This window comes from Eimeria necatrix, genomic scaffold (genome assembly GCF_000499385.1).
Source record: "Eimeria necatrix Houghton genomic scaffold, Enh_scaff481, whole genome shotgun sequence".
NCBI classification, from domain to species: Eukaryota; Apicomplexa; class Conoidasida; order Eucoccidiorida; family Eimeriidae; genus Eimeria; species Eimeria necatrix.
Genome location: NW_013654363.1, coordinates 13,320 through 27,664, shown reverse-complemented (window position 1 = coordinate 27,664; position 14,345 = coordinate 13,320). Strand labels below are relative to the sequence as shown.

Here is a 14,345-nt window from a genome sequence, read left to right as displayed (position 1 = left end):
CTTCTTAGTGGCGTTTCCGAGATCCTTAAAAGGATTAATTGCGACCAGCAGCGGGTCTGCCATGGTGTACATTTTGCCCGCCAGGTAGCCTGATGAAATAAATAATTTTAAGTAAATAAAAAGGAAGTAAGGCTGCAGTGTTTAGTGTTTAGGGTGCATGCAAGCCTGAATCTTTCGAGTGTTGCACCTTCTAAGCTGATTAGACACCTCGAGAGGTCCTTCTGGTGCAAGTAAGGAGAGGATGAAGGCCTCACTCCAGCCTGAAACACAACACCTCACTCAAATTGTTTCTGCTGCCTCCCCCTTACGTGCGCAGCAAAAGAACTCCAGAGGAGTTTATAAAAAATGAGAAAAATGATAGCGAACTGTTGCGGACACGGACCCCTGCTGGTTCCTCATCTTCTTCTTGGAACTGCCGCTGCCCGTAGGCGTGGCCTGGGGGCCCGCCGTCCCCCGAAACGTTGTGGCGGCCGCCTCTGCCCCTTCCTGCACAGGCAGCAGCCGTTGCAGCAGCAGCAGCAGCAGCATCGAAACAGGGAAGCTCCTCTTCTGCATCTGCACTACGACCCCACAGCTGAAGTCCTGCACGCCCAGTCAGCATCGTCTTACCGCCATATTTGGCCCTGTAATAGGCACCCCGACCACTCTGAGCAAACATGGGACACAAGGAGTGCCGGTAAGATGCACATGGCGCAGGGGGAAAGCTGCTCCAGCTGGCTGAGGCGGACACAGAGAAGGAAGATGTTAACTTTTGCCTACGCAGAAATACGGCAAACTGCCAAATGTACGTGTGCAAGGACGTACCATCCTCCTGGACGTCCTCAATCTGCTGGCTGTCTGTCCGGTGGGAGTTGTGGCGCTCGTCCACGAAGTAAGGGTGAAAACAGTCCCAATTAAACGAAATATTGACACAAAAAAGAGAATAAACAGCTCAGTGTCGGTTTCCTTGTGCTTCCAGAGGTAAAAATTGCGGAAGAACTAATAAGCCAACGCGGCCGCTGAAACGCCTACTGCGAGGAAGGGAGCGACTTTTAGGAATCAATAGCTCATCTTTCCTCGTGTTTCGCATAGGTTGTGTCTTCATAAATTCATCGGCGTTTCAACAGTAAAATTAGTCCCTCGATAGCTACAGATGTTTTTCGCACATGCTCGCATGCATAGCCGCCTGCAGCATCGAGTTTCCCACCTGGCCATTTCCGTTGCCCTCGCGGAATTCAATAGCTAGCATTCGATTATTCCGATTTCTTTCTTGTACTTCAACATACATAACTAGGTAATCCATCCATTTCTTATTCCGTCTATGGTATTATTAAGGATCTGCAGACACCAGCGGCTGCTGGATCTGCTAGTACACCGGAAATTAACTAGTTCCCTCCCCAACAAATCCCCTACAGCATTTGCCTGTGCGTGAAAACCTCTCCAAGCAAGGCCAAGGGCAGCGCTACGAGCCAGGCCTGGACAGGAGCAGCAGCAAAGCAGCAAAGCCTGCAGTTGGCTTGTGGCAGAGACCAGCATCGCAGGCAGCAAGCAGGGGCTGCTGCAGGGGTCGATTTCACAGCTCTCTGCGGCCGCCATGAAAAGGCAAATTAGCGGCGGGGCACATGGAGCCAGCAAAGGTGACTTTTTCTCGAGCCCTTTGAAAGCTTTGCTTCTATCCTACTTTGAATTAAGGCACTGTACCATCCCTTATGCTGTAGGGAACTCCGTGTATAAACACAAGAAGGGCCTTTCTTTGAACCATTTGATTGCACTTTCAAAACTTTTGAATAATGCTTTTCTGCACTGTTTACCTCCCTTATTTGTGCCCTCAGTTCCCGCCCCGGGGCATTTGGAGGTGTCGATCAAACAACTTGGCCGTTCTAAAAGGGGCGCCAGCTTTAAAGATATTCAGAACATATTGCTATGGTCCGCTAAGCTTTGACTGTACATACACGTAGTGACAACTCCATGAGCTTGGATGTGTAACGATGCAAAGCCGTGCCTTACACTTTTAAATCCTAGGGTGGATGAATGGTGGCTGTCGCAGCTCCCTGTATGTGGCTTTCCCAGGCTTTACTCCCGCCAGCAGCAGCGTTATGAACAGCAGCAGCAGCAGCAGCAGCAGCAGCAGCAGCAGCAACGGCAGCAGCGTGCGGCTAATGGCTCTCAGGAGCCTGAGAAGCCTGCTTGGTTGAGCATTCACAACAGCCAAAATGTGGGGTCTGTATTGGTGGCAGTGGTTCCTTACATAGACGCAAACATTTTGCGCATTTACTGCAGCAGTGGACTCTGCGGGGCTCTCCCGAACGTTTCGCAGCTGCAGCAGTTCTTTGGAAATCTAGAAGATGTAATAGAAGAGAGCAGCTCCTCATCGAGCGTCTTGAGTTTTGCAGCAAGGAAAAAGATACACACAAAAACTCCGCGCATGGAGGCTTCTGCAAGCTGCGGGATTGTGGAGGTGGGGCACGAAAGTTTTAGAATGATTCCTAGAGCATGAGTGGCTGCAGCAGCAGCTGCGGCTTTCAAGTGTAAAGATCGGCGCAAGAGCGTAGACAGTTTGCCTCAAAGTTTGTTTGCTTCTTGCATTCAGAAACTTTTTACTGCGCCTTCAACCGCTACAGAACATAAGATTGCGAGAGGTGATCCTGTTTCCCTCAACGTGAATGCAGCAGCCTTTGCACGACTGTGTTCAATGCAGCTTTGTTCACAACTTTTAAGGCTTAGTTCGTTTGGTGCGAGGACTTGAAGTGCTGTAGAATGTCTTGCGCTGCTGCAGATGGCGTCGGTCTAAGTGGATACTTGCTGAATCGCAGGATGCTGTGGACTCGAGGCTTCCCGGGATACGGTGGGTCTTCAGTCACATTGTTACACTATGGAGTTTCAGAGCTTAACTTTGCACTGTGATAATCGTTTGAATCGTTTTTGTATCTGTTCTGTCATAGTTGTTTAGCCTCTCGTGGCCCGTCGCCTTACCCGTGCATCTGCTGGTAAGGATGGCAGCTGGAAGCTGCTGTAGAGGAGTGCTGATTCCTTCAAGCTTGTGTTTTCCTCTTGTGAGTTGTTTAGAACAAGGGACAGAACTGGTGATGCCGCCCAATTATATCACTTTAGAGGATCCTTCACCCAGCAAAAAGGCTATTGAGGTACGACCCTGCCCTGCATGTAGTATAGTGTCCAGAGCATTGGCTGGCGTATATCTGCTGCCGTGGATGTAACCTCAATTTAGTTTTAACACCTGAGGGATTGTGATGTGTGTAAACAGCCGGCGGTGAGCTTGATGTTTGGCCTTGACTGTGAAATGGTGCAAACTACAGAGGGGAAGGAGGTGGGTCGCGTAAGCATCGTGGACAGCGATTGCAGTGTCTTACTAGATATGCTCGTTCGACCGAAGAACCCCATATCGGACTATCTGACTGAATTTTCTGGACTGACTAAAGAAATTCTTGACGAGGCGACTTGTAGCCTAGACAATTTGCACAGCAAGATACGAAAAGTGCTACCACCGGGAGCCATACTGGTCGGCCACTCGTTAGAGCACGACCTGCATGCTATTCATCTCGTCCACACCCGTTGTATAGATACATCGGTGCTGTATCCGCACCCGCGGAGGGGAAGGTGCCACTCTTTGAAATGGCTGGCGCAGCAGTACTTGAAGAAAACCCTTCAAAGGGCTGACGGTCACAACCCTTGCGAAGATGCTCAGATGGCAATGTTGCTTGCACTCAAAAAAATTCGAAACGGGCCTGGGTTTGCATCCCCCATGATGCAGCTAGTGCCTTTGGGGAAGTGTATGCAAGCTCTCCAAAGGTTGCCCCAACAAAGTGACAGAGCCGAAGAGAAAGCCCTATATCACGGAACGGCCGAAAGGAAAATAGCCGAGATATCACGCAGTGAACAGCAGAGCTCAGAATGCTTGTTTTTAGCAGACTCGATTGAGCATACTTGCTCATTTGCACTCGAGGTACGTGAAAACTGCACTAAAATCCTGAGTAATTGTGGACCAAGCGTGTCACTGCGACTGGCATTATGCATAATTTAGCTCTATAAAAGTATTTCGGAAGGCAAAGAAAAAATTCATGTGCATATCCTCTGCGCTTTCGTACATTGTCTGTATTAGGGGGTATCCGTCACGGATGGGCTGAGAGACGACTCTGAGGTGGTGCGGGCTTGCAAGAGGCTGCTTAGACATCGTGGCACGTGCAACACTCCTCAGGCAGTCTCTCCTACTCGAGCTGATGCATCTACTGCTTCAACTGAGACAGACTCTTCGCGAACAGAAACGAGCAGTTGCAGAAGGCCGCTTTGGGGTGTATGCGTGCTGCGGGGGTACCAGCGGTTTTGTTGTCGCACACTGCACGCCCCTGAGGATAATATTTATGCCTTTAGCCATCGGGCGCATATGTTACTGGCCGCTGAGGCGCAGCTGCTGCGACAGGCGCAAGAGAGAGAAGCAGAAAGGATGGAAGCCTGCAGCAGATCCGACACCAGTACTGAAACACCAAACCATACTTCAGACAAAGTTACAGATGACAAAAATGAGACGGATGACAGCGAGGACATATGTGATCCTTCTCTGGTAGGATCACCACAGATATCACTCGTCAATGCGTCGCACCGCAGGAAAGCGCTCAGACTGGAGCAACGTATTTGTTTGGTCTTGTTTCGTTTGTAGTTTCAGCAAATGTGGATGTTATATTTTGCAAAATGCGTTGAGAAGAATCACTTATGGAAACGCCTGAAATTTCGCCTTTTGCTCTCTGTGCGTGGCGTATTGCTGCTTTCGAATGTGGTGGCGATGCAGGATGACCCAGCCATCGCCAACTGCTTAGCTGGTACGTGCTACTGCACGCTTTGCTGTGTTTCTTTATAGAGTGGCTGAAGTAGCTGTAGCTGCAGGTTTGGCTTGCTGGCAGTTTTTACGCCAGAACCGTTGGTATCAGCGCGCTACTAATGCTGCGCTGCTGCTGGTTTGCTCAGCAGGTGCTGCAGGCCTGAAAAGCCAAGTTGAGGTGCTTTTCCCCCGAATATGTGTCGAGGAGGCTTTGAAAGTGGTGGCAGTGATTGACCGTCTCCTTGTGGAGCTATTAGCCGCCCTGCAACCGCAGGACCTTCTCATTGTTGTGTCGCCTTGCGGCGACGCTCACCGGTGAGCCCCGAGTTTACAGGGTAGCTGGATGCTAAGCAGGGTATCTAAAGCACAACATGCAAGCACGTTGACCACAGTAAAATTGCAGTGTCGGAAAATCAAATCGTTCTTTGAACTGCAGTTGCGGGTTAAGACGCATTTTGCTGCTCTTGATGTTGTGTGCTGTCTTAAGATATTTTAGTTTGATGGCGTTGAAGTCAGCACTTGAACGCAGCGGAAGGGGCTCGAAGAAATGCCGCTCCAACGCCTCCACTTCTCTCCTGACGCACTTTGAAGAGCAGCATCAAAACCAACGACACAAAGAGCAACAGCAATTGCCCTTTACTCCTCTAAAGTGGTCATTAGCACTAGAGACAGAACTCGAAAGGGCGAAAGCTGCTTTTGAAGGGCCCGGAAAAGGCGGATGGTGCTCTTTCGTAGTTCGGCCGCGTGACAAATCTGTCTAGGAAGTCGGCTGATTGCAGTCTCAGCAGTGTAGTGGGGTGCGACGGATGACATTTGAATACTTATTTAACCAATTTTTCCTTTTTACAATTTTCTTTTTATAGTCATACTTGCTCTCGTCTATGTGATATTATTACGCAGCGCTGCGTATGCGTTGCCGTCTGTGGGAGCCACTCCTTAATTTCATGCTGGTGCACAGGTGATTTGGCCTCCGGATTTCATCATTTTCCTTTTTTTGCTTTCACTTATTTACCCCCAGACGCGCTTTGGCCAACTTGTCCATTTCAGACTTGACAGCGGCGTGCTGCGCAGGCATGCTTTTCAGGTATATGCTTATCGGCTGTTGGACTTAAACTGTATGTGCCCAGACAGAATGCGCGCATGAATACTTATATATAGAGTACACGTGATAGACTATAGGTAGGTCACTGCAGCTGGCCAGTTGCTTCGGTCCGAGGCTTAACACTACAGTTTCTGATTTTTGGAAGTATTTGTGCACAGGTTAGCCTCAGCTACCCTATATATCAAATAAAATTCCAAAAGACAGATACACAACTACAATATGAGCCTCAGTTGAGATAAAAAGACTCCTTGCTGGCATTGCCGGAAGGAATGCCCAACGCAGTTGCACTCCTAATCGCTCTCTGCAAAAATAAGGCGTATAGCCTCCTCCAAATTAAGTATGTATTGCTTTGTTCGCTGCAAGAAGAGGAGGTCGACTGTACATTCTGTGCCTTAGCAGAGCTGCAGACCATTAGCCTGCAGTTTTTGAATTACGTATTAATTGCTCATGAGGAAGTGCAGGCCTCGAAGCAGACAATTGTGAGGCAGCCCTGGAAGCCGTTTTTGGCCTCCGCAGCACCGTCGATCTCCACCCGGAAGAATCTGTTGTGCTTTACCCACAAGCGGGTAGCTAAGAATGACCCTTCCTGCACCAACGCATTCCATGAGCCCCCATGAGGGTCTGAATAGCGGCCCAAAAGGTAAGACTGGAGCCGTTCTGCAAAGCCAGTCCAGTCTCTGTTGTCTTTAAATCGGTTGAATAAATGGCCTATCATGTAGGAGACGTCTTGAAGCATGTATGGGGGTACTAAACTTTTGCGCACGCGCACAAGGCCTGCAACATTGAAAGCAGACATAAGCATGGGGAAAATGGTTGCTGAAACTTATGCTAAGGTGCCGCATACGAATATCTGCATTTGCCTTTCCATTCTCATGGCTGAAGTACCGTGCTCAGCGTACCAGAGAAGTCGTGCCGCCTGCAGTACAGATATGATTTCTCGGAAGCTTCCTCATGCAGCCTAATCTCTGAGATGCAAGGCAGAATAAAAGAATACAAAAAAGTGATATACCACCGGGAATGTGTGAAAAAGTGGAAACTGCCTTTGTAACTGCTGCAAGTGAGCTGCATCGGGCGTCAAGTGTTATGAGATTGTATATCTCACCGGCACGGGAAGGCTTTACGCATTTGAAAATGATATTGTTGAAACAGAAGACTCTGCCGTCTCTGTACACCCCGTGCTGATCTACAACGTGGCGCTCCGTCTTTGCGTGTGCAGTGGCGAGCCCAAATGCCTCCGTTCGGTTCACCACTACCTGCCAGAAATGGCCGTACATCTTATCCATATCATCCCGCAAGCAAGTGCATATATTCTGTAGCCGATTGTCGCTCAGAGGAGCTTGATAGAGGGTCTCCACATTACGCCAAAGATGATACGCCACCCCAGGGTCTTGGAACGACTGCTGCCGGGCCACGTGTGAGAGCGCTGCATCACATCACAGGGAACAAAACCGAAAGAAACACAATTTTGGGCCATTCTATCTGTAATTTAGCTGCTTTGGCGAGCTGGAAGAACCCACGATAAGCTCACTGGAGTCACTCAAAGTGCACTTCTCTGTCTCTAACACATGAAGAAAAGCAGCCTGTTGTATGCTGGTGCTTCTGTACTCAGATGTGTAGCCACATGCAAACTGACCCTTCTCTTTGATGCGGTGCTCAACTGCAGGCCGCTTGTTTTTCTCTCGTAAATACTCGAGCTCAGGGGGAAAGAAGCCTTCGTGCTTTGTCGCCACGCCGCGCATACTGTCCCATGACTTGTACATGCGGAGGACTTGTTGCGCAAGTTTCTCTTCCTTCGTGAGTTTCCTGGTGGCACGTTTTTGTTCTGCCATTTCCAGCCGTTGCTGCCGTTCTCTCTCGCGCTGCTCCTTCACCTGCTGCATGTGGTCAATGCCTTGCAGCAGGGATTCAGTGAATCCTGGGCTCAATTCAAGCTCGCCATGCTCAACCAGTGTCACTTGCCTGAGCATGCAGAAACAATTGAACACATAGCATTTGCTGCTAGCCTTGCTCCATCAAACACGGGGCATAGGCACATAAACCCAGTAAAGAAACTATGTGACATGTCGATTGCTGTCCATGGACAAATCAAAGGTGACGCAGTTTTATAGTACTCGATAACAAGCGTAAAGCCAAAAGTCCAGCTAGCAAGTTCTACAAAAGGGAAAAGTCGCATTTCCTCACCGTCTACAGTGTGCCTCTACCCTGATGAGGGAAGGCAATACGGCTTCCAAATTCCTCTTCAGTAAGATTCGTTTCCAAGCCGCCTCAACAAACTCAACCACTGGACGGAACAGCATCATCTTCTCTGCTTGCAACGTTTCAAGAGCCCTAGCAGATTCCGCCTTCAGAAACACCATTGTCTTGCCGATCTGCATGAGCAGCATAAATGATCAACAGCGACCAACATAAGTAGCACTGCAGTACTTTTTCGTGAATATTCAACGCAGTGAACCAATGAGTAATACATATAATTAATGAAGGCACCAGCTTCAGCGGCTGCTTACAGCCCACTCATCGCGTGGAAGGCCAGAAGCCTCAAGCATGCTTCTAGCCACTTCTTCACGATCTCTGTCCGAGTTGGCCGCCCCCAAATCCAGCCAGCGGAAGCGCTTGACGAATTCTTCAAACGTTCGTCTGTAAGAATAGCCGATCTGTCGCAGCTGCAAGGCCTCAAGAATAGACAAAGAAAACAACTGATTGAGTACCTTTGGCGCATCCCATTCCAGCGGTCTTTTTGTTTCGTTCGGCTTCAAACAGCGAATAAAGTGAGGTTCGGTTCCCTGAAAAACAGCACCAAAAAGGCCTTCGATAGTTTCAATCACGCAATTCGACAAAATGAGCCGCCAAGTATGCTTCAAGTAAGCCTGTTTAACAAGGAAACGAGTAGTGAACACTCACTCGAATAATGCCAATCATTGAATTGAGAGACCGCAAGAATTGCGAAGCAATAAGGGAACCCTTTCCTATCTTTCCTGCCTCCACCACAACCCCTTCGAACATTTGCGACATGACTGTGTCTTTCGATTCCTTGAGAACGTCCAGCAGCTCCCTCTTCAGGAAGTCTTGGTTCTTCTCCAGGAAACCATCACATGAGTACTCTATGTCTGCAATGGTGTGCCGAACGACAAACTTTATTCGCTGGTCTCGACGAGAAGGCAACACTATGCCTTTTCCCCCAAGCTTTCGGACAATCATGCCGCACAGCGCCTGCGCCGAACAAAACGAGCCAGCCAAATAAGAAGGCACAAAATGAATAAGTGGAACTTAGCGCTCGCAGTCACCACGCAATTGCCAGTAACTTTACTAAAAGTGTCACTTCATGATGTGAAACGAAATCCCCTGCCATGCACCCATTAAGCGGAACGCTGCGCCCTTACGGCGGTTTGTAAGTCACTCCTTACCTCGTCACTCGCACGAAGTCCGAGGCAAATATCTTCAATGATTGCAAAGACAGAATCCCGGGGGCCGCAGAGGGTTTCCATGATTTGTACGTTATCTGTCCACACCAAGGACTCCGTGGGAATGCCCTCACTTTTGTAGAGTTTGGTCTCGGTTTCAAAAACAACATCGATGAAGTGTTTCTGCAAGTGCTCGTTCGTGATGTTGATAAGGAGCTGTTCCAGCGAGTTATGTTCAAATACTTCGAAGCCGAAAATGTCCAACATGCCCATGAATACGCCAAAACCCTCAGGAGGCGCAATCCTTCTGTTAAGGAAACCCCACCAGCCACCCAAACAGCTTATCGTAAACGTGCTTCGCCACAGACTTGACCATCATATCTGCTTCCCTGAAAGTCCGCGGCCCCTCCAGCATCTGATTTCCAACTTTGGTGTGCTTGCGGAGAACTTCCTGAGCCAAGCGCGTCGGGTCCACGAAGAGCAGCCCTCCAGCTTCCTTCAGAATGTTCAGTGACTCTGTCGAAACATGAGCAGCGTCCGGCACTCCTTGCATTTCGTGAGGTGTGATTTTTGTGTTGCCAATTAGCAGCACGCCGGATAAAATGGAGTAAACTGATGACTCGTTTTCACTGGGAAGTTCCATGGCTGCAAAACACTGCTTGAGTTCTTCGAAATCCTTCTTATCGTCCACTCCATCGATGTCGAAGCAGCCTCCGCTCCTTGCCGTGAGAAATACGTATTCTTCCATTTTACGTAAGTGGTACTTGCTCTTCATTTCGTCATCGGCGCCCTTAAGGAGCTGATAAATAACGTGAAAAGACCGTTCGTTGGGTTCCTGCGAAACCAGCCGGACCTTCTCAAGGAGGAAATTTGTTATTGCGCCGTATAAAATGCCTTTTTCGCTGGAGAGAGTCAGCTGCATAAAGCGGCCAAAGCGACTCGAGTTGTTGTTGCGTATGGTCTTTGCATTTCCAAAGGACTCGAGAAGAGGATTGCCAGCCATGATGGCTTCTTGAATCCGACTGTCACCGCTGCCGTTCGAAGCAAAGTAGCGCATGACCTGTTTGGTGGCTTCTGTTTTTCCCGCCCCTGATTCGCCTGACACAATAATGGTTTGGCTCTTGTTGTAATCTTCTAAATTCGAAAGAGCCGCGCGGGCAACTCGGAACACGTGCGGCTCCGTCTCTGCAATGTTTGGCGCGGTGCGGTAGTAGTCAATCCACTTCTTAGTGGCGTTTCCGAGATCCTTAAAAGGATTAATTGCGACCAGCAGCGGGTCTGCCATGGTGTACATTTTGCCCGCCAGGTAGCGGGTCTTCAACATGGAAAGCACACAGGCGGCGTTCTTGTGGTTCAAGAGCCCAATGTCAGGCGACTGCAACTCGTCTTCTTCACTATTCGCATTCAAAACTTCGTCTGCGTCCACTTCAAACCTTTCTTTCAAAGGCGGGTCGAGCTGCTCCAACACGTATTTCTCGCGAGTAGAGCCGGGCCGAATAACACACAGGGAGAAGAGGAGCGCTGGGTTCGCGAGGACTGCGGGGCTCTTAGCTGTCCAGCAGCGCATGGCCTGGGCATTTGAAAGCAAAGAAATCAAAAAATTAAACGAACTCAGCCGAAACAGAGGCGAAAATGCCGGCTGGCAGCCCTAACTAGCTGGACTCTGTGCTGCTCTGCGTTCACTCAGTGTAGGAAAAGATCCTTAAAAGGATTAATTGCGACCAGCAGCGGGTCTGCCATGGTGTACATTTTGCCCGCCAGGTAGCGGGTCTTCAACATGGAAAGCACACAGGCGGCGTTCTTGTGGTTCAAGAGCCCAATGTCAGGCGACTGCAACTCGTCTTCTTCACTATTCGCATTCAAAACTTCGTCTGCGTCCACTTCAAACCTTTCTTTCAAAGGCGGGTCGAGCTGCTCCAACACGTATTTCTCGCGAGTAGAGCCGGGCCGAATAACACACAGGGAGAAGAGGAGCGCTGGGTTCGCGAGGACTGCGGGGCTCTTAGCTGTCCAGCAGCGCATGGCCTGGGCATTTGAAAGCAAAGAAATCAAAAAATTAAACGAACTCAGCCGAAACAGAGGCGAAAATGCCGGCTGGCAGCCCTAACTAGCTGGACTCTGTGCTGCTCTGCGTTCACTCAGTGTAGGAAACAGCTGCGCCAAAATAATAAGGCAAAAAGATGTGGCTAAAGGCAATTGCATGCATGCGTTGTGGGCCTTCTCACCTGCAGCTGGCCTGTGCCCAACCCCACGGGAATCACCGCCGAGTGGTGGCGAAGGTACCGCTCTTGGGGTACCTCCTGCCGGGCCGTCTGGCCTTTCAGGTGGTTAGACATTGTGTTACGCTGCTATAAGGCAGTGTTGTGAAGTTTGTTTTGGATTTCCGTCAGAAGAGAGGAAAAGAAAGAGAAGCTCGGGCTTCTTGCACTGCTTGCTGCGCTGCAGCTGAGGCCACTGAACTGAAAGCAGAGCCTGCGTCTGCGTCAGCTGCTGCGCAGGCGCTTATGTGCTGCTAGTTGTGCACAGGCAGGGGGAGTACCAGAAACTGCCTCATGCATTCAACTTCGATGCGCAGCTGCACAACAGAGAAGTCGGCCTCTTTCCCGAGGGGGACGCGCGCTCGAAAGAGAGCCGAAAGGAATAGAAATGAGCCAGCTTGAGCAAAGGAAGGTAATAATTCAATTCACTTTGAAGTTAGTGCTTTTGCCGTCAAACGTTTGCTGCTCAGAATGCAGCCAGCCGACCACCCTCACATTTCCGCTGCGCAGCAGCGGCGAATGAGCAAGCGACAACTGTGCAAAGAGCCGAGGAAATAAATTAAAAAAAGGATCTGCAACAGTTGCATTCATCTAAAGCAGCAGAAAAGCCAAACACAACGACCGCACTGGCACAGCCCTGCATGCCTTGCCTAGGATGTCGAGCTCTCCCGCCCGGCTAAATCGCCCGACGATCCCGTTGAAAAAGAAAGCAAAACGCAAATTTAAAGCTAAATGAAATAATTTAGACCACCAGGTTGATGAATTACCCGCAATTTAGCTGGCAATCCGTCTGCTAGCACGCAACCGGCAAGGGTTCTGTCGATGCTGCAGAAGAAGTTTCTCCAGCGCCAAACCACCACCGAAAAGTGGCACAAGTGAGCTTATTTTTTGCAATTATAGTTTTCTGAATTTTATAACGGGGAATTTTGCGAAAGTTGCGGACGGGCTTCGAGCACACTAGCTACGCCTATGTTCTCGTACGGGGCCACTGGTCACAGTGGTTTCTCAGAGTAGCAAATGGCCCATGCCTCGAAAGACGCCGTTTTGAATTTTATTTCATTTCAGTTAATGAAAATTGAAAGCATATTTCTGCTTAGCGAGTGTGTAATGCCGTATTTGCCCCCACCCACTCGCGCGGACTGAGTTAAGCAGGAGCACCATCGAGCGCTGGGTTTCCTTAACCTTTTCGAGCCCCTTTAAAGTCATTAAAGCCTTCACTTGGCAAAGAAATATTAAAGAGAAGTTACAGCTGCTATAGCCGCCATTAAAGCTGCTGGGAATGGGCCAGCAGCAACATAGACACTGAGCTAGCTACTTCTGTGTGCTGCAGCGCATGCGCCAATAAGAAACCTGCGGGCTTTTCTCTTTAACTCAAGAGCTTAAGACCCTCGAAAGAGCTGTATTTAAAGACAATCCGAGTGTCTGTACACCTCGGATGCCTAACTGCAAGCAAAAGTAGCCTTTTAGGCGAACAAACTAATCAAAAATCCCACATTTGGGACTTTTTCAAATACTTTCGGCTATTTGCTGCACTCAAAGGGAGCCGCAGCAGCAGCATCTTCTCGCCTGCATGCGCAATTTGCACTTCAACTTTAGCCTTACAGTTCCACGGCAAAGCGTAGGCAGGAATATCAGTAATTGTATTAAAGTTATTTTAAAATAAACTTTCACTTAAAGTCTTATTAATAATAATAAATGCCCCATAAACAAGCAGCACTGCAGAAGACAACAAGCAGCAAGAGTGCAGCAAGTTTGGCTTTTAAAACTATCTTTTGAAATAGTTGAAAGTTGAACTTTGAAACAATTTCAAATTTCTTCTGCTTCTCTGCACTCCAAGCTTCAAGGGCGGCTAGGAAATAGAATTAATATCGATAACAAAGCAAGCTGAAAAGTTTCCAAAAGGAAAAAACAAAAGTATTTCTCATTAAAGTCTTATCAGAAGAACTTAAACCAGTTGCTGCAAAATGCCACTCTCTCTGAAGTGTACATACACACTGTGCATGCATGCATTCCTACTTTTGCATTACGTTTGTACTAATGTACAAAATCAAATATATATTTTATATATATGTACATTATGTATACACTGAGTATATGATATACTCTAATATACGCATAACATTACTTATATTTTATAAACAGAATGTATATAAAATATATAATATACATGCATATATGTATATATATGCATATATTCATATATATATATATAATATCTATGTTTTATACATTATGTTTATAGAAGTACGCATTTATATATAATTATATAAACATGGCAATAGTGGAGGTATGTACACCCGAGTTGAAACTGCTACGGTGTCGCTACAGCGCGAATCGAGAGTTGCGAAAGATCTTCTCTTTAGGACATTGTAGGTGTACAGAAATAAAACAAAAAAATGAATTAAAAAACATGAATTAAAAAGAAATAAATTAAAAAGAAATAAATTAAACAGATGTTGCACTATTGTGCAGCGCTGCGCCCACTCCTGCACTAGGTCTTTATCCATAAGAAAACCCAATTTAGAAAGGAATTAGTCACATTTCCAATGTTATCGTTCATTCAGTGGCCGTAGCTAGCTGCAGCTAGCTGTGGCTAGCTGCAGCTAGCTGCAGCTGCAGGTAGCTGTGGCTAGCTGATTAAAGCACATTTCCGGGTCCATGGCTCATTCAGTGGCCGCAGCTAGCTGCAGCTAGCTGCAGCTAGCTGCAACTAGCTGCAGCTAGCTGGGTGAGCTACACTGCCTGGACTATGGCTCGCTCAGTGGCCACGGCAACTG

At 48.3% G+C, this 14,345-nt stretch overlaps 5 protein-coding genes across 5 annotated transcripts; 1 reads left to right on the top strand and 4 right to left on the bottom strand.

The window, feature by feature from the left end:
* Window positions 1-304: 304 nt before the first annotated feature.
* On the bottom strand, window positions 305-807 carry ENH_00057350 (hypothetical protein; the record flags this gene model as incomplete). The annotated part of the gene is made up of 2 exons (XM_013581746.1): window positions 305-646; window positions 805-807. 2 exons carry the CDS (start codon window positions 805-807, stop codon window positions 305-307), a joined length of 345 nt encoding a protein of 114 aa, XP_013437200.1.
* A 1,095-nt stretch (window positions 808-1,902) lies between these two features.
* On the top strand, window positions 1,903-5,571 carry ENH_00057340 (exonuclease domain-containing protein, putative; the record flags this gene model as incomplete). The annotated part of the gene is made up of 10 exons (XM_013581745.1): window positions 1,903-1,905; window positions 2,027-2,437; window positions 2,570-2,618; window positions 2,756-2,824; window positions 3,046-3,122; window positions 3,242-3,940; window positions 4,097-4,555; window positions 4,781-4,811; window positions 4,957-5,125; window positions 5,298-5,571. The coding sequence occupies 10 exons, from the start codon at window positions 1,903-1,905 to the stop codon at window positions 5,569-5,571; spliced, it is 2,241 nt and encodes a 746-aa protein (XP_013437199.1).
* A 786-nt stretch (window positions 5,572-6,357) lies between these two features.
* ENH_00057330 (hypothetical protein) lies at window positions 6,358-9,583 on the bottom strand (the record flags this gene model as incomplete). Its single annotated transcript, XM_013581744.1, has 8 exons — window positions 6,358-6,686; window positions 6,812-6,877; window positions 7,015-7,335; window positions 7,441-7,871; window positions 8,094-8,281; window positions 8,417-8,692; window positions 8,811-9,119; window positions 9,314-9,583. 8 exons carry the CDS (start codon window positions 9,581-9,583, stop codon window positions 6,358-6,360), a joined length of 2,190 nt encoding a protein of 729 aa, XP_013437198.1.
* A 37-nt stretch (window positions 9,584-9,620) lies between these two features.
* On the bottom strand, window positions 9,621-10,877 carry ENH_00057320 (hypothetical protein; the record flags this gene model as incomplete). Its single annotated transcript, XM_013581743.1, has 1 exon — window positions 9,621-10,877. The coding sequence occupies one exon, from the start codon at window positions 10,875-10,877 to the stop codon at window positions 9,621-9,623; it is 1,257 nt and encodes a 418-aa protein (XP_013437197.1).
* Window positions 10,878-10,993: 116 nt separating this feature from the next.
* ENH_00057310 (hypothetical protein) lies at window positions 10,994-11,646 on the bottom strand (the record flags this gene model as incomplete). Its single annotated transcript, XM_013581742.1, has 2 exons — window positions 10,994-11,335; window positions 11,536-11,646. The coding sequence occupies 2 exons, from the start codon at window positions 11,644-11,646 to the stop codon at window positions 10,994-10,996; spliced, it is 453 nt and encodes a 150-aa protein (XP_013437196.1).
* Between the last annotated feature and the right edge of the window lie 2,699 nt (window positions 11,647-14,345).